We start from the raw sequence: 18,193 nt of genomic DNA, 5'->3' as shown, positions 1-18,193 counted from the left end.
TGTACATCATGTTTTATTTGCTCGACCAAATAGATACCCATAGAGAAGTCCACATGGGCACCATCAACCTGTATGACAACCTGCAGCATTCCCGCAGGCCTGGGGAAACACTGTCATCTCTTTATATGGCCTTCCATCCAAAGACCTACAGCTCATCATTATTAACCCCTTCAATCTGCACCAACTCCGTCTCAAAAATCAACGTCGCGCCGCCAGGGATGGGCCCAATCCCGCGCTCGCCATACCCATACTCAGGCGGGATCGTCAGTGTCCGCTTCTCTCCCACACACATATCCAAAAGCCCTTCATCCCACCTAGAGAACAGAATAAACCCATACGTCAGCCACTATTCCCTGAAACAAAGTTCCTAGAAACGAGACGCAACAAGACTCACCCCTTAATGACCCGCCCCGCACCAAGCTTGAACTTCAACGGCTGGTTGCGACCATAGCTCGAGTCGAACTCGGAACCATCCGCCGCGAGGGTGCCCCGGTAGTGCATGTGGACTGTATCGCCCTTTGTGGTTTTACGGTTGCATTCGACGACATGAGTCTTCTCGATGCCGAGATCGGCGGAGAGGACGAGGGTGGTGAGGGAGAGGAAAAGGGCGGAGAGAAGTAGAATGCGCATTTTGAATCTTATAGATGATGCGAATGAAGGAATTGGAATTCACTGAAGAAGATACCGGGTTGTAGATGAATTGGAGCGTTGCTGTGGTTTGCTCAGCTGTTGTTGGGAGCGATGTGCTCCGGTCTAGGTAACGTGGTTAGATGGCGATCTGCCGGAGTTTGCTTACTATGCGGAGTCCGTGAACCAAACATTATCACCATCCAGCATGTTTGATGATTGTGGGTTTTGTTGCTTCTTCTACAGTCTGACATGCTGACCATAAATGAAAATGCTACTTTGTTTCGAGAACACGGCCAAGTAGGTGAACTGAAGCAAATCAGATTATCTGGATATGATCTATATACATATACACGGAGCTAATGTTTTTGACAGTCATGTAGCCAGAGCGAGATTAGGCCCATTTTCCAAGTAACGCCATCAGCAACGCACCCAAACACAACAGACCAAATGCAGCAAGGACGGTTCGGATTGGTGCCTTGCGCATCGATGGACTGAACATGAACTCGTGCGCCATGAGCTCCACAAGAGCAGTGTAGATGAGAATGCCGGCGGAAATGGAGTCGAAAACTCCGTTGACAACAAGAGTGGTGTAACCTTCGGGAGGGTAGCTGTTACGGACCCCCAGTCCGATGGCAATGGCAAGAGGCGTAGAGAGGCCGTATGCAAATCCCAGTAGGTAGGGAGTGAAGCGTTTCGAGTTGGGCCAAGGGATCGTTGCCAGGCGGGAACCCAGACCCAGACCTTCGAAAGTTTGGTGGAAGACCAAGACAATGTAGAGCGTGATAAATTCTTCTCCGGATACCGCCAAGGTCAGGCCAATGAAGATCGAATGGAAGATGATACCGAACTCCAGGATGAAAACCGATGTCAACTGAGCGGAATACTCCTCGATTAAGGAAGCCTTTCTACCTGACTCAGTGTCGCGATGCTCGCGGGAGTGTCCGAGATGGTCCTCTCCAGGCATGTGGCTTTTGGACTCCACGGTTGCTGGGGGGGCATCAAGAGATGGATGCGTATGATCATCGTGTCCCAAATCATCCAAGTGGCCATGACCGAAGCGTGCGTACCGCATCACCATCAACTCAACGAAGAACAGCACAACAATGGTCATGAGGATGATACCTTCGACCCATGAGTATTCAGTAATGGGACCAGTGAGACACTCATTAGTCAATGCTTCTTCTGCCGGTCCCAAAAGATGGATGAAGGCAGTAGCAATAATGACACCGGAGCCAAAGTACTTTGCAACGAAAAAGGCCCGTCTGAGAAACTTAGAGGTGCTAAAGCTCCGTGCAAAGACCGGAAACACAGCACCCAACATCGAGCCGACCATAATCACGAATATGGACGATATACGCAAGCCCATGCGCCCGTCATACTCGTTCCCGGTATCACAAGAAGGTGTGGCGCCCGTCTCCGGGTCGCGCACCAGAAGAGTGTGAAGGCTTTGCATGGTAATTTTCCGTACGACCTAGAAGGCGAATCGACAGAGCCACGGGAGTATGGACAAGTATCGCAGCCCGACCCGCGACTTCAGACAGCACGGACCACTTCCAAGCTATGAATGAGTGGGATGGAGAGAAAGATGCACAGATCAGATCACTCAAGGGATCGACACAGGTTCAAGCCCAATCAAATCAAGGCTGAAGTCGGACAAAGGATTCCACGAAGCAAGAAACACGTGGAAACAAGCTTGGATGAGTAGAGAACAAGCAATCTTGTCCTTCCTTGAAGGCTTGGCCGCGACTCTTATAATTGCACTCCCTTGGATCAAGCTGTGGGAAAATACAAATCACGATCCTCAAGGTCCCTACAGGATTCACTTAGGCTGAGTACTAAGACTTCTAAGCCTGTGATAAGAACGAGGTCAGAGGCTTGACCGTCGTGTGATCGCTCGCAGTTAACGCAGTAGCAGGGATTTTGAATCCGCAATTAAGGACCTTGGTGGCAAGGCAAGAAACCCAGCAGGCAAGCAGGTATTCTGCGATCCCCAATGAGTCGTTCGTTATGTCCGACGAGATATCTGACGACGGACTCTCATTCCCAAATACCAAGGTTTTACCACGAAAACAAGATAGGATCCCTGTGAGACGGGGATAGGTTCGTCGAGGAAGTGTATAGAGTACAGACGTGAGGATTGATGGTTGGAAAGAGGACCATGGTGACAGTACTCCGTATTTCTCCCACATCACTCTGAATCATCTGTCTCATTAGTGGGAATGGTCTTTTGATGGGGACCTTGGGAGAAAGCGGTTCCGCAAACATTTTAGGGAACCAGGGAGCTGAACCAGTGAACAGAGGTCAACGACGAAGACTTTTCGGCCCGCCCGTGAGGACCTTGGGAGTACGCCACCCCTCATTTCCACTGCTTCTGATTGGCAGCCTCAGGCCCTGCCCTGTATCACGTGATGGCCTTATAGCCGCACGGAGTCCAGCTTGGCCCAATGACGTTCCACATGGGATATGCATAGGCACTTCGAGGTCCTCGCCAGATGACATTGGAAATCAAATATGATAAAGGTATCGAGACTACCTGCAGAGTACTCTGTATATCTATATTACTTAGTATATTACCTAAGAGAAGAATGATCAGAGGAGTGGTTATGACCCTATTTGAGTGAAGGTTGCTGGAAAGAGATGTGACAGGCGTACAATATAGATATGGAGGCGGTGTGCGATTACAGAAAGATGTGGGATCGATATCCGCCATCATTCATAGGTTCACATAGTTCCCCTTGCAGGTTTTTTTTTGCTCAGAGAAGCCAGGAGAGAGATGATTATGCGGATCATGACTGAAAAGGGATCGCCTGGAGAGTATAAAGCCGAATTTGTTTATCATCGTGACTGCGGTGGTGGTATATTACACGCCTGCATGGACTTCCTAGTACTCTGGACATCCTTTTTGCCAATCAGCGTCTGTCGAACCATCAGTTAAATACAGAGAAAAAAAGGCTTAGACTAGGTACAGGCTGCACAAAGAGCATAAGGTACTCGTATGGATTCGAATGTCTGGACTTTTAATCAGCCAATATCAGTATGGTTGATACGGAAGCCACAATGGCTTGCCCAAAGAATAATGGCACGTAATAGGGCTGACGATCCATCGATCCAGAAGATGTGGAATCATGAAGCTCCCAAAATGCCAGGTCGAAGAGGTGGATGTTCTGATGAGAAACATGATTGGAGCTACTATTAACAAAGCTTAGTCTTCCTGCCCATTCCATTAATCATTATAATCACGTGTTCATTCAACTCTACAACATGAGTGACCCTTCTTTGGGCAGCCGCTTCATTGACAACACACCTTTATCGTATGATACATACAGCATCGTGATAGAATCGGCATCCCTTTCTCTTCGAAGTTGATTTGTAACGACACATTTCTGCAAGAACAGATGCAGCTGGTCAACTGACTGTGACGGCAATCTTTCCACATCAGCATGGCACCCGTTCGGCGTTACCTTCGAATCAGCAAATTCTCTGTCCTTGAATGTCGAATCTATCTCGAGAATCCATCAGATTCCCGGTGGCTTCTTGATAGTCGAGACCCTGTACTCCCCCGGATATTTGCCGCCATTCGTCCGTTGGTGCTACCAAAGTTGCGAGAGGAGAATGAAAGGTTATTCGCTAGGAAGAAAGGGAAGCCGGTCAAAGATGTGATAGCTGAAGGTACTATGGGCTTCCTATTCTGGAAATAGTGGATATCCAGTTTATTGACTATGATGCAGATGAGTTCGAGGTCGCCTTGTTCCTTCGCGAATCTCGCACACGCCACTCACTTTTGACACGACACAAGACATTCGAGGGCGCCAGAGACACAGACATTCCTGTTATTCGGCCGGAAAGAGGCGGTGACAAGATCTTGGTTGAAAGCGACGATGAAGCTGACACCGATCTGCGTGTTATCCCGCAATCGAGCACAAGCGACGCCAATTGTAAGCGCCGCCGAGGGACAGCCGTAGAGAGCCCAGGAGGAGAACGCACATCAAAGCGCCAGAAAGAAACCGATTCGCCTCTGGAGGAGCTTAGTGCTGATGGCGATGACAAGAAGCTAGGATTTCGGACACAGTACGAAGGCTTCAATATCTACGGTTGGGTCCTATGTCTGCTGGTGACACGAAAGGGCAATAAGGCGAGAGCTCGGCCAGCCGCTCCTGATGCTTCACGTCAGGCGCTAATGGAAGAGTGGATTTCCACTCAGGCTCAGGAGGACTTGGACGAAGATTGAAGCTTGTCCAATATTGCCATGGTTTCGCTGGCAACGTGACATGGCCCGTGAAAATGTGGCCGTGAGTGACATGCAAGGTAGCGAGGGGTTGCCCCTTTCTTCCAGCTCATTGTACTGCTAATACGGAGATTGGAAGCAACAACGCCATCTACTACGTACTGAAACCTGCATGAGTCGTGCCACCACAGTGTCTTACGACAATGAGACATGGGCCGTTACCTCGAGACCAGTGCCCGCAACTGAAGTATTCGAGCATATAGCATGGATCACTTGCGGCAGGAGCCAAGATGTCACTTAAACCGCAACCATGTGTCGTGCAGTATCGACTAGAGTGTGCAAAGAGTCGTATCGCCTGGCCTGCTGTCGCACGACGAAAACCACTCCTGCATCCCTTGTCAACCAATCAACATGCGTCTCGGACCAGCAATTACTCAATCATACCTCCGTTGACAGGCTTGCGCTTCGGAGTCATTGACTGTCATGTGCAAGTGTCTTAGTTGGTAGCACAGCATGAATGCCTTGCGCAGCAGATTCGGGATTGCCATACGCATGATGCCAATACGACGAATGCTTAGTGGAGTCTCCAAAAAGAGAGGTTTGCAGCCATCCTGAAACATACTACTACCTCCTGCTATTGTTGCGTTCGTTTGAGTCAAGCCACAACACCGGAAAGGCTTGTTGGCCTGACTTGGGCAGTCATCCGCAGCCATCGCCAGTTCGCTCCTGGTACATGTGTGGCGCATCGATATATACTTTAAATTTTGCTTGTTCAATCAGCATCCCCCTCTTGAACGGATGTTCTGACGACAATCTGGCCAAACATCATGATGCTACAAGTTAATTCCTAAATCTCTACATCAATTTCACCAAGTTATCTATGTCCAAACTATGGAGAAAGGGGGAAATTGGAGCTCTAGGGCTCTCGACACAGCTGTTCCTCGAACAGGTCGAAGCCATCGCTCAAGACAATCTGTCGGGCTATCTCCGCTCTAGGTTCATGCAGTTGGATCTCCGAGCCTTGTCTCCGGGCTTTTCTGGCCTACCAGTTATCGCCGCTCACCAGTCCATGGTGGAGTAATAGCGGACATCGGACATGTCTAATTCCCCGTCAACAAGATACCTGTCGGGTTTGAAGTTTCATCATTCAAACTTCGGCTGGCCGACATCGATCGTCTCATGCGTGAGGTCTATTAGTCGATACTATCCTGGCTGCAGATCACTACTGCGGCTACATGGATGAACAACGCCTGATGATCATGGTTTGACGTCAGAACGGATTGCTGATCATGTCTCGGCTTTTGGTAGTTGTTAGACTGTCCAAATACTCCATCAGAATTTTTCCTGTCCGCCCATCCCGACGGGAAGTGTAGTGTGGATCACTATGTAATGTAGAATTTAAGTGGTCTCGTGACTATCGCAGCAAAGGAAGCTACTAGCCTCATGAGCCCACTTGGCGAGGTTTTAGCAGTTTTAGCATAGCAGTCACTCCAGTCAAACAGTACTGATTGGTCTCCATTCGCAACCACATTGGAAATATGGGACTGGATATGGGACTATGGAAGCGACGGACTTAGCAGATCGCTCTGAATATGGAGTCACTACCGAGCAGTGGACCTTGGATTCGTTGGTTTCTGGAAACATTCCAGGGTAAAGGAGACAACAGAATCGGCACTGAGGGTTTGGAGAATCGATGGGAGTGAAACAGTAATCATGGTGAATTTTTCTCGGTACCCATGACGACTCTGGGTATCTACTGGGTACTTGGAATCAACAAGTTTCAAAAAGGAATTATGATACCCTGAGTGCGACGGGGACAGACTACATAAAAGCAAGACACAGTGTCTACTGGCAAGGATTCCAAGTCCATTTGCATTATCCACGCAATTGCTAATAGAAACGCAAAGCCGTAGTTATCTGATAGCGCTGCTGTTGGTAAACGTAGCAGAGATATTGAAGAAAGACCATCCGTATGAAACTGTGCGTCTTTCGTCCGGCCTATTACAACCGGACTAAAATGCTAAGTTTTTATCTAACTCCCAACGGCGTGGAATGAACACCCCCAACAGTGGAGGTGTTAGTCCAATCTTGGAGATGGAAGTTTGTAATCTGCCATGTGCTCGGTCCCTGATCCTTTCCCATGTTCCAAAACTTTCTGGTTCACAGGACTTAGGAGTCGATCGAGGTGTTCGGATTTACCTTTCCATTCCCTTATCCCTCTTTATGGAGTAATATTGGTGTGTTACAGAGTAGTCTAAGGATTTAAAGGATCCACTGGAGACTGTCACGCTGAGACTCAGCCACAGCGCAGGATCCGAAAGCGGACTCCGATTTAGTGCAATTGACCATGACCTTGAACAGAATAAGCTCGAATGTTCTGTCGACAGTTACCGGATTTCAAGCTGTAGGAATCGTTATTAATGGCTGAGCAAGCGACGAATTTCGGAGTGAGACGAATTTCCGAAAAGGGGAATTGATTATTAGACAATGCTATCCTCCGTTCTTTAACAAAATGGGAGATGCATGTGGTAGAACCATCAAACCAAGTACCATTGTTTCATATAGAATTCAACTGTACAAATATCGATGGATCTACTATATAGATCCATTGGTCGTCCATCAGAAGCGTTTGGACATTTGCAGCGTCTCGATATCTACTCCATACTGAGATCAGCGAATTGCTTAAGCGAGCTGATGTAGAGGTGCAATAGTAGCGATTTGCAGGATGGCCTAATCTCTTGTGCACCTTGCTAGTTAACTACATGCTGCAGAAGATCCTCCTACTTGTCTTGCAGAGAAGGCACTGACAGGGATGATAGTAGTATTAATTGAAAGTGCCTTGGCTTTACCCTTGAAGATGTCTTGCGACTACACAGATTAGGTAACTCGATGACCTTGTAAGGTTGCATTGTGGTGCCACAAATATAGCTCGAGGGGTGTACGCCTGTACAGACTGCAGGATTAATATCAAATCTAGCACTCATTGGATGCTCTTGGCCACTCGCAGCAGGTAACAGCCTGTTGAGTCTGAGGATGGAATGGCATAGACTCAAGAAAGTGGCAGCTGATGCGCTTCTTCATTGATTAGTGGTGAAGCGTTGCAGAAGCGAAGAGAAACATACAGTATTTCCTTAGTCACTGTCGGAGCCGTCAGCCTCGGGACATCAGTGACGAAAATCGGGACGCAACATAACTATCACCAGCGAATTGATATTCATGACCTACTGAAAGGTAGTTAATCATTAATAGATTGACTAATAGCAGCTTGATATAACAATTAGTTAACCTGGAGTTGTAATATCAAAGGAGTATCACTCGTCTAGATGGATTCTTGAGCCCAAACTGATCATCTGCAAGGGGAAACAGATCTTGTTGGTCGATGGTGTGCTTCGGCCCCCTGAAAGCTGAAACAAGTAGTCTCATGCATACAGCGGATGTGTAACATGACGGTCTCCATGGTATTGTGTATTATTGTCGTATCTTTACGGGGTACGGGATACGGAGTACATCTCTCCCTGGGATGCTAAAGTTTAAGACAGTTGACCTGTCGAATCTCCAGATTTACTTCAATAGAACGGGTAGCACCCCTGATCATGCTTGCAAGGATTAGAGGTGACACTGATCTTCTCAACGATCATGCCAGACATGGTCAAATCAAGACCAACCGGAACTGTTGAAGGCCGGAGATGGATGGTTTGGTGGTGGTGGCTCAGTTCATCCAATCCCGGGGGTTTTGGACTTGGGGCTCGGCTATGAGTCAATGACTTTATGACTCCATGATGACAGATTTAATCGTCAGATTCCGTCTTCCTGATGGTCCAATAGACAAATCACCTTAGCTGCCTGGAGGCACTACTGGCATGCTTACTCTTTTGAGGGCCAGCCTTCCGAGGAATGGTCTAGGGAAGCGGTTGGATGATTGGATTGAACTACCATCAGGATTCTCTTCCCTCCTTCAAGGATCTGCAATCTTCCACGTGTCTGCCTCCAGGTCTGTGAGCCTATTATGATCTGCTGCAATTTGCCCGGAAGCCCCGTTGATACAAGTTGCATATTGTTGAATACCTGAACTTCGGACTATTGATAGCACCAATGCGTTATGATTTGAGTCATTTTGCTGACAGATGCTCATTGAATATAATGATGATTCGACTGCGTACTGTCAAAGCCTTCCCCAACTTCCCATATGTTCCTTGCCTGTATTTACGTAATAATGGGTAACGATGTGAAAACATGATGCAGAGCTGAATTTTCCACGGTGTTCTGTAAGCCCAGATACGTCGAGCTATGGTGCGGAATTTCGGCAATCGGTAGACAAAGAAGTTCAGGAACGGGGGAAAGCCCGAGTAACATACAAAGACTGGAGCATTGATCCTCCAATTTGCCACTGTAGTCCCCCCACTCCTTGAACAACCAATCTTCTACCCTATTTAGTTGATGATATTATTACCTTTTCATGGACCAGTCTCATGGAGTGGGACATGGACTGGAAAGGGGTAAAAATTGGCGGTGAAGCAAATCCCCAGAGGATGAAGCAGTGGATCCCGACTGGAGAGCTTCTAGAAAATTTCCTTTGTATTTCCGATTAGGGCAAGTGACCCACAGTAATGTCATTACCATATGGCAAAATAATGACAAAGCTGAACGACGAGTCCTTCTGGTGTACTCCGTAACCACCGTCAGGAGATGAACTATTCCGTACCTACGTCAGTATCTGACCGTTCCATGTGGGGCTTAGTTCGTCTTCATGGCAGGGATGTCCTTTACGTTCGATTATTTTATCCGTTATTTATTTATTTATTTTATTATTTTTTTCCCTACTTTTAATTTTTCTCTCAGTTTGGTTCCATTGATTTATGGTAGCTTGTTTTTTTTTGTTGATGCCCTCCCGAATTAAAATTAAAATAGAATAAATCCCAAGTGAAAATTAAAGCGAGGATCACTGATTGCGAGCCCTATATTAAGCAGTGCCTGACCTCGTCTTCGAAATTTACCTTCTTTCCATCTCCAAACTTCAAAAGCCTTGAAGCATAGATTCTCCTGTGGCCTTCTATCTTAAACCATAGACACCTCACTCCCGAACCTCAGACACTGATCGATCAATATCCAAGCCCATCAACAACCGTAACCAACTCATCAACATGCCTTCCATCGGTGGTACCGCTTCTCAATTCCCTCCCTGCCCTGGCCCTCCACCAAAGGGTCCTCTGCCTCCTCTTCCCAAATAAACGATCCTGAGGTTCTTTAACGAAATTGATGACCTTGCGCAATCGAGCGACTCCTCCACGGCCTTCAATTCTGGTCGGGGAACGATTACTACAACACCGACTCGAGACGCTCATGAGCTGGGAAATTGCAACCTCTGGCATGGATATCACGACTTCAATTCGGTTTTGGCTCTAATATACTTCTTCGGACGATATGCTCCTATTTCGACCGACCCTACTCATACTTTGGACCAATATCACAACCATTTTAATTCACGGAGATCTTCCGACCTTCTCGGCTTCGGTTCTGCAACAACCAGAGTTGCGGAAATTCGACTTTTATTTCTTCTACACTATTTCTTTCTGGAGATATGCGCAGGCGCATTGTTTCCTATTCTACCACGTTTATTCGATCTCAGTTGCGACATTCGAATTAATCCGGATTTCATCGGACTGCGCAGATAGCTAATCGATCAGCGCACACCGCCCAGCATCTTACATGGCGATGATATCAACATGGTATTGAAATGATTGACCCCACTTTGAATTCCCAGCGGCATTGTCGGCAAGGCCAAACCCCGCAAAGCAAGCTGGCGACATGGTCAAGAACTTGGAAATTGTGTCAATCCAAAGGGGTGCCTGAACTCTGCACCCAAGTCCCGGGATTCCCGCCAAATCCATGCTGAGGCGTGGAGGCTTGGATCTCCTGATCGCCCAGGCGGTGTCAAAGCGTCTGCGCAGTCAGGCCTGCCCATGTTCGAGTGAACCTCTAATTCTGGGAGACTTTATTTCATTCTTTTTCATATCTCTATTTGATTTTATTCAGATGCTTTTCCCTATGTGTGGGAGCCTGATTTTTCGTTTTTTTGTTTTCTGTTTCTTTGAGCCCAATGGCATGTACTATAGACCTAATATACCCACATCGCATTTTTGCCAGCGTTTGGATACAGTTAATCACGACACAAACTCGTCAAGTGACTTCATTTCTACCAGATTATCTCATGACTGTGCTGCCTCGTAGAACCTGCTGGTTATGTCTCATAATGACAACATCGACTTCGCGTTGTGCAATTGTAAGTTTCACTAAGACTATTAGTGGTTGATTGGCACAGACAAAGAGGTACACATGCACCAAGAGATGTCGAGCTTGGATGGCTGACTTCAATAGTGGCCCTGATCCCTGTCAATACATACCGCTCCTAAGCATTTCATTGAATCACAAGGCAAGGCAACGGCTGATTGATGACTCGACTCCTCCAGGTAACCAATGGCACAGGAGTAATAATTTCAACCTCCATGATCGCATGTCAACCTTGAGTGCCTGCTCTTCTTACCACTATTGCCCGGATATACCTCACGGACTTCCCCGGGGGGGCTGTCTTTCCAAGGTGCACGGAACCATATATAAGGTTGAGGACCTCCTATTTGGCACAGTGCCATAGTGGCGCAATACTAACTGTGGAAAGGCACCAACGCGAGACCAGAGTCGCCTGGCTGTCCATCGTGTCCGCAGATTACCTACAGCCTCCAAAGCCTCACCAGCAATTCCCTGGGTCGTGGCGGTGCCAAGTACACAACTGGACAGGCACCGTGTCCCCACCCCGCCAATCTTCAAAGTCTACAAGTGGTCCTAGATTTCCTGCAACTCAGCATATTGCATGTTAGCTGCATATGTGCGACATATTTTCCCGTAGTCATGACAAATGACAAACTGACGCATTGAGGGATCATTAGCCCCGGTTAATCGTCACGTCCTCGTGTACCAGCTGAGACCGAACTGACCCAAGTGCCCGAGGTATCTGCTCTTAGTGGTCAGAGTCAAGTCAGCGTCGTTCGGAAACAGCTCCCGTCGAATCTCCGAAGCAGGTGATAGCCCGTGCCTTGTTTAGTGGTGTCTTGCCTTGATTTGGGAGGTGGATCATGGTACCTGGATGGGCTGAACTTTGCCAGTGGTTGGTCAACTGACACCACTGACACCACTGACAGTGCGGAGATGCTTACAACTGTTTCATAGATGATGGTTGCTGACGGCAGAATAATCATTATGAGGTAGTCATTCATTACCGCTGTACTCGCCAGCTTTGGGCTACGTAGATAGCTTGTACGCTATTCTCCATAGTCATGTCACTTTCGCCCAAACGGATAGGCACATGCGCAAAGGGCGTTTCATTATCGTCCTTCCCGGCACGGAGCAAGTCCGTCCAACGGCCTTGCCTTGATGATAATAGGTAGACATGCCGATTTTTTGGGTCAATGTCGCGATATTGTCGACGAATCATCAACGCACCACCTTATCTTGCTTTCGCTGTTTAGCCTGAAACTGCTAATAAGGCTCAGCGGACACCGGGCGTTGTGTTATCGTGTCAGATAGAAAGCGCTCGCATTACGTCGATCAGAAAACATCGTATACGTGATGCAGGCAGCAAAACAATAGCGGAGTGAAATAGAATGCAGAATGCATGTAATTGAGACATTTCCTCACATCGAATACGGATTTACGGCTTCTGCTGGCTTCAAATTCGGCTACATCAAGGCCATTCCCAATCTAAGACGGAATCATTACCGAGTGTTTGATATTGTTGATTTTATGCCTGAGGCATATAACACACGTGATTATACCCAGCTCCAACTCGCCGTCACTCTTTGTTCATAGGCGCCTGCTTCCCCGACACGCACGATGGTTCTGGAACTTCATGTCTGGGGTCCGGCCTTTTCACTGCCCTCGATTGAGGCGCAATGTCTTGCGGCCATTGCTTATTTCTCCCTCGCAGTGCCCAAGGACGCGTGGGTGCTGATTGCGAGCAGCGATCCTTCCGTGTCTCCAACTAGTATGTTGAGCCGATGGCAGTATTGCGTCTATCCGGGATCGCAAATACTGACTTGTCCGCAGATGAATTACCTGCTCTGAAGAATGGAACGACATGGGTGAGCCGGTTTCGGAATATCGTTGATTACCTACGTCAATATTCGAACGGGGCCTGGGATTTGGACAGGGATCTAAGTGGCATTGACCGCGCGGACAATATCGCGTAAGCCTTCTCAGACGCTTCAAGACACGGCGCCGTTCAAAGGCTAACAGCGTGCAGGTTTTCGTCCTTTGTGGAATCCCGCGGCCAGCCCCTCCTCGACCTGTCTCTCTATGTCTCCAGTGAAAACTACTACAACCGGACCTCCCCCGCCTACGGCGCCATTCTACAGTGGCCGAATCAATGGATCGTCCCTCCGAGGCTGCGCTCAGCCGCAAAGAGCCGTACAGAACACTTGGGCCTCTCATCGCTTGACCTCGAGGCGGCGGAAGACCAACGGAAACGCGAACACTCAGCCGCCGTCGCTGCAGGCCAGATACCCAAGACCCTCGCTCAACGGCCTCGCGACACGGTCTCAAGCCTCCTGGGAAAGTCCCCTCAGCAAAACCAATTCAAGCTGGAAGCCCTTACGGCGGAGCTATTCGAGCCCCTGGAGGAGATTCTAGGCCAGAAAACCTACCTTGTCTCCGACGGCGACGCAACAAGCGTCGACTGTCTGGCGCTCGGCTACCTTGCTCTCATCCTTGTCCCGGACCTACCGTACTCGTTCCTTCGCAACGCGATGCGAACTAAAGCCCCGCGTATCTCGGCATACACCGAGCGCCTGCGCCAGCGCTGCTACGGCACCGTTGGCGTCGAGGTCGCGCATGCCTTTGACGAGACACGGAGATCCGTTACAGATGCCACACCGTTGCCCTGGCAGCCTGCGCAGCGCGCCAATCTCACCACTGTCTGCAGCACGCTCCTCAACACCCTCGCCGATGCAACCCCGATCCTCAAAGACATCCGCTCCAGCGAGCGCTTACGACAGGCGGCGCAGTCGCCTGACTCGGGGTTGTCGGGGATAGAGAGCCGCGCCTTGTCCGAGTACGCCACCGGGCAGAAGAAAGACATACTTGTCTCCATTGCGGCTGTAGCGGGCGGCGTCGCCGCCCTGGTCGGATACATGGTGCATGTGGGATTTATTGAAATCAGTTTCGGGGGCGAAGAGGGGCACTGGGAGGAGGAAGGGCACGCGGGAGAAGAGGAGGGAGGCTCGGAATTCGCGCTCCCTGAGCTGCCCACGTCAGTCTCTGCCACCGAGTTTCTGGGAATTTGAATCATTCGCCGTGTAACCGCTACATGCTGTATGTATTATTAGATACCTCCGTTTAGTTGGGATAGAGCATCTACATTGCACTCGATTGCTCCAATAAGGCGAATCCTCCTCGTAACGCTGTCTTCGTCTTTAATCTACTCGGCGATCTTACAGAGGTATTGTCACCTCCGTACACTCAGCTGATTGCTAAAAGATAGTGGATCTAGACTGTCAACTCGGCAGGCGAGTATTCTTAGACACTGGCGCTTTAGTGAATTTCAGGTATCAGCTTGTCGGGTCGAGAAGCCAACTCTGTAGGTAGACGCCAAGACTAGGCCCCAAGCGACCAATGATTGGTAGAGTTGGGATTCTGGAGTGAAGATACTATTTCTGGGTGTAAACGAAGATCAGCATTCAACTGGAGAGCTGGACAGAGGCCAACGTTCGCAATTGGCTTAGGGTATTGAAGGGAAAAAAGAGGCTGGTCAGTGACTCCTTAGATGCAAGCGTGCGACACGACAGATTGAAAGATTGCAGAATATATACCAAGTAGATTACAATGGCTACAGACATAATGAGGTGGTGTGCACTAGATGTGAAGGAATCAATATGAGCTATGAAACACGAGTCGACGGTGGTATAAAATATGTACACAGAGAAAGCTGAAATCGTCAGGCTGGCGGGATTTTGTATGTTTCTTGGAGGTCTCGCCTGACACTGGCGAAGGATTGGAACTGTCACAAAGGTGGTGAGACCGTTACATGCTAAGAGGACGAGAAAAGACCCCCAAGGCAAGAGATATCACTGGTATCCAGAATGCAAGCCAAAGAGATAGGACATCACAAAATTACGAGCAAAAAAGATATCTACTCCTTGTAGTCGAGGTTGACGACCAGACGGGTAGGGCCAGGGACGACCTTGCCACCAATGCCATCGACACCGGCCAGATCAGCAGTGTAGGCGTCAATGACCTTGGAAAGACCGTGGGAGATGATGGAGCAGAGCTCGCCGGCGTGATTGCAGATCTTCATACCCTGGACCTCATGGTGGGCATTCTCGGCCTGAATGGCGGACACGTCCCAGCCAGACCAGCCCTGGTTGATTTTGCTGTCAAAGTCGAACTCACCCCAGGTGCAAGAGTACCCACCAAACTGGTCCTTGGGCAGCTCGTCGCCCTTTGCGGCGCCCCAGGCACCCTGGGAGTTCTCGTCGAATGCCACGTACTTGGTCTCACCGGCCTCGAGGTGGAGGGTCAGAGCGGAGTTACCGTACCAGCCAGTAAGGCCACCATCGGGGCCGATCTTGTTCCAGAAGACAACGGTCCAGGGGTCAGTGTCGCTGCCAACAAACTGAGCGACGTGCTTGTACTTCTTGGCGTTCTCGGGGGAGACCTCGATGATGTTGCTGCCCCAGGGTTTACCAACGTTGCCCTTGTAGAAGATACCGGAGCCGCTGGGTTCGGTCCTGCCACCGAAGCCGTCAGTGCAGTACTCGCCTTCGGCAGGGGTGTTGGTCCAGTCGGCGGAGACGCCGGAGGATGAAGAACTGTCGGAGTGGGAAGAGCTGGGCTCCGGAGTAGAAGCGGCGGCGGCGGCAGCCACAGCGTTGCTGACGGGAGTAGCCTGAGAGACGGGAGCGTCGGAGGTCTTAGCCTCGCCGGACCACTCGTTGATCCACGAGACGAGGACACCGTTTATAGTAGCGTAGACAGTGTCGCCGACCTCGCGCTTCTCACCCGCATGGTGGAGGTGGCGGCGCTCGTGGCCGTGCAAACGGGCGACCGAAGAGCCAGCGGCCAGCGCCGTGAGTAGGAGCATCGAATTCTTGAGCTGCATTGCGAAGAAAGGATGGACTTGTGTTATTCAAATTCGGTTCAAAAATGTTCGGATGAGAGTTGGATAGAAGCCAAGGGTATCACGCTGCTGGAGAGAACTAGCCCAGGGAACGCAACAATAGTACCAACAATCTTATTGGCAATGAAAGAACGACTAGGAGCAAGACACGAGGTAGTGCCCACTTGGTAGAGAGTGAATAAGACTTGAAAGGAGTGTGAATTGCGTACCCAAAGAAGGGAGAGAAAACAGACGCTGTGGAAGAAAAGAGAGAGAGAGGAACGACCGAGACGAACAGGGGACTGGGGGGCGTAATAAGAAGAGCGTCAGGGACTGAGAGAGGGTCTGTACGTACTTCCCGTTCCGCACTCGAAATCAAGTCGTTTAATGAAAAAGGGGCGATCAGGGGAAAAAGGAGCCATCCTCACTGCTGATTGGTTGGCTAAGAGCGACGGTTCCTGAGCCTGGCAACTCTCGACTCCAGGAAGAATAATGATTGGCCATGTTTGTAGATTTGTACCCACATAGGACAACAGTCGAGACCCTTGGGTCCTGTCCAGGGACGCGGGTTGCTGGCCCATTCTATGTACGGTATTGTAATTGACCTAGTAGGGAAGGTATCTAGACTCTTGCGCAGTCCCACCGTTACCCAGGTACCTGCATCGTGCACTTGATGATCATATTTGATGGATGTAACCAGCACTCAACTGATCAATGTGTCAAATAGTGATAGATTAATCAAGGTATAGCAGCGATGCATTCTTCATGGGGATCTGATATCATTGTAGAAGATTAGATGGTTGGAATGCGAGCCACATTCCTAGCACCTGACGGCCCAAATGCGTTGCTTAATCAGTCCAATGCAGGAACAATAGTCATGATAACGGATCTGCCATGTTCAATTAGAATCGATCTACGGAGTAGAGAGGTACACGTCAGGCAGTTCCCTTGAATCGTGCTGCACTCGATCTAGCCTTACTCTCATGACCATACCCGTAGAAATGGAAATAATTCGCCACGTCAATGTGTGGCCCCAGGGGTTGCTAGGCTATCGGGTTTTGGACGAAATGGTGCAGGAGAAAATCTCAATGCTGCTACTGCCATCATATTGTCTGTGATTGAACAGATAGCGATTGACTCGGAGAGAAACTTCTGTCCGTTGATCTAGGCCAAGATGCTCGTCACAGCAATTCAGTTCTACTTATCCTCCGCAATGCCAAAATGCCTTGGGTAGTGTCCCTTGGACGATTGGAAAACTTTCTTCATTTGGTCAAATCAATCCGGGAATGAAAGAAAATTGGATTTTGAACTCTGGAGACTCATCTAGCCAGCCTGCTCGTCGATCCAGTAGAGTACTCTGTGGACTACAGACCCTCACATGTGGGCCGATACGGCACAGAAACAGCAATTTCATCTAGACTTTTACCCACCGCTAGAATCTAAATGGCGATTGATTGTATACGACAAATTGACAGGGAAAGGATATGTATCCATCTCCACCGCTGCGTCCCTGTCCACCCTTGAATTGCCACATCCATCATTGTAGTAGTACAACAGGGCAGCCGGGTACCCAAGTCGTTGGCTTATCAAATTCGGACGAGCAGTGCAGAGAAAACCTCTCACTGGCTTCTCCAATGATGGCATGCCAGCGATAAATCTGTGTGAACAATGCAGCCTATGTCAGCGGTTTCATTTTCAATTCAACACATAATGAACTTATGATTGTGCGCGCTAGCCCTTCCAGCACCACAATTGGTGAACATTTGCCGCCGATTGGGCACTGAGAACTATACTACTAAGTAAATAAACACGGAATCCGTGGATAAACTGGCCACGGTTGACGGACGGAACCAGAGAGTTCTCTACCATGAACACGACGGCGGCAGTTAATTTTCAAGGTTGACGTCACATATCGTCAAGGTAGCAGATTCTTTCTTTCCACAAAAGTCCAACTCATAGCAGCGGGGTGAACATGCAATTTCCTTTGGGAACGTGTCTCCTCGCAAATTGAAAACTCATCACTTTAACAAGCGTTCGGAGCTTACATGGCAAAAAATGAAAAAAAAAAGGAGAGATCACAAAGAACTACTCTGGACGGAGTAGACGGGAATAGTCATGTGACTTTAAGTTTCCACTGCTACACCCAGCGGCTATGATACCAGGCGATCAACAGCAACGTCATTTGCATTCATCGA

The 18,193-nt window shown here is 49.0% G+C and overlaps 5 protein-coding genes across 5 annotated transcripts; 2 read left to right on the top strand and 3 right to left on the bottom strand.

Annotated features, from left to right (window-relative positions):
* Positions 1-145: 145 nt before the first annotated feature.
* Positions 146-773, bottom strand: fkbp3 (peptidylprolyl isomerase family protein FPR2; the record flags this gene model as incomplete). Its single annotated transcript, XM_744426.2, has 2 exons — positions 395-773; positions 146-314 (listed from the first exon to the last, which is right to left on the bottom strand). Exons 1-2 carry the CDS (start codon positions 628-630, stop codon positions 146-148), a joined length of 405 nt encoding a protein of 134 aa, XP_749519.1. The 5' UTR covers positions 631-773.
* Positions 774-923: 150 nt separating this feature from the next.
* zrfB (low-affinity Zn(2+) transporter ZRT2) lies at positions 924-2,958 on the bottom strand. Its single transcript, XM_744425.2, has one exon. The coding sequence runs from the start codon at positions 2,081-2,083 to the stop codon at positions 1,022-1,024; it is 1,062 nt and encodes a 353-aa protein (XP_749518.1). The 5' UTR covers positions 2,084-2,958; the 3' UTR covers positions 924-1,021.
* A 260-nt stretch (positions 2,959-3,218) lies between these two features.
* Positions 3,219-7,068, top strand: AFUA_2G03850 (uncharacterized protein). Its single transcript, XM_077804068.1, has 2 exons — positions 3,219-4,299; positions 4,359-7,068. Exons 1-2 carry the CDS (start codon positions 4,071-4,073, stop codon positions 4,856-4,858), a joined length of 729 nt encoding a protein of 242 aa, XP_077660232.1. The 5' UTR covers positions 3,219-4,070; the 3' UTR covers positions 4,859-7,068.
* A 5,545-nt stretch (positions 7,069-12,613) lies between these two features.
* Positions 12,614-14,290, top strand: AFUA_2G03840 (glutathione S-transferase family protein). The gene is made up of 3 exons (XM_744423.2): positions 12,614-12,890; positions 12,953-13,091; positions 13,149-14,290. Exons 1-3 carry the CDS (start codon positions 12,740-12,742, stop codon positions 14,185-14,187), a joined length of 1,329 nt encoding a protein of 442 aa, XP_749516.1. The 5' UTR covers positions 12,614-12,739; the 3' UTR covers positions 14,188-14,290.
* A 223-nt stretch (positions 14,291-14,513) lies between these two features.
* On the bottom strand, positions 14,514-16,554 carry aspf4 (allergen Asp F4). The gene has a single exon (XM_744422.2). It carries the CDS (start codon positions 15,999-16,001, stop codon positions 15,033-15,035), a length of 969 nt encoding a protein of 322 aa, XP_749515.1. The 5' UTR covers positions 16,002-16,554; the 3' UTR covers positions 14,514-15,032.
* Between the last annotated feature and the right edge of the window lie 1,639 nt (positions 16,555-18,193).

This window comes from Aspergillus fumigatus, chromosome 2 (genome assembly GCF_000002655.1).
Source record: "Aspergillus fumigatus Af293 chromosome 2, whole genome shotgun sequence".
NCBI classification, from domain to species: Eukaryota; Fungi; Ascomycota; class Eurotiomycetes; order Eurotiales; family Aspergillaceae; genus Aspergillus; species Aspergillus fumigatus.
This window is presented reverse-complemented; position numbering and strand designations above follow the sequence as displayed.

Excerpts from the sequence above, each read along its gene's own strand:
- zrfB (XM_744425.2), bottom strand. The coding sequence starts at position 2,083 with ATGCAAAGCCTTCACACTCTTCTGGTGCGCGACCCGGAGACGGGCGCC.
- AFUA_2G03850 (XM_077804068.1), top strand. The coding sequence starts at position 4,071 with ATGGCACCCGTTCGGCGTTACCTTCGAATCAGCAAATTCTCTGTCCTT. Across the intron at positions 4,300-4,358 it reads CAAAGATGTGATAGCTGAAG|ATGAGTTCGAGGTCGCCTTG; the intron begins GTACTATGGGCT and ends ACTATGATGCAG.
- AFUA_2G03840 (XM_744423.2), top strand. The coding sequence starts at position 12,740 with ATGGTTCTGGAACTTCATGTCTGGGGTCCGGCCTTTTCACTGCCCTCG. Across the intron at positions 12,891-12,952 it reads TCCTTCCGTGTCTCCAACTA|ATGAATTACCTGCTCTGAAG; the intron begins GTATGTTGAGCC and ends ACTTGTCCGCAG. Across the intron at positions 13,092-13,148 it reads GACCGCGCGGACAATATCGC|GTTTTCGTCCTTTGTGGAAT; the intron begins GTAAGCCTTCTC and ends AACAGCGTGCAG.
- aspf4 (XM_744422.2), bottom strand. The coding sequence starts at position 16,001 with ATGCAGCTCAAGAATTCGATGCTCCTACTCACGGCGCTGGCCGCTGGC.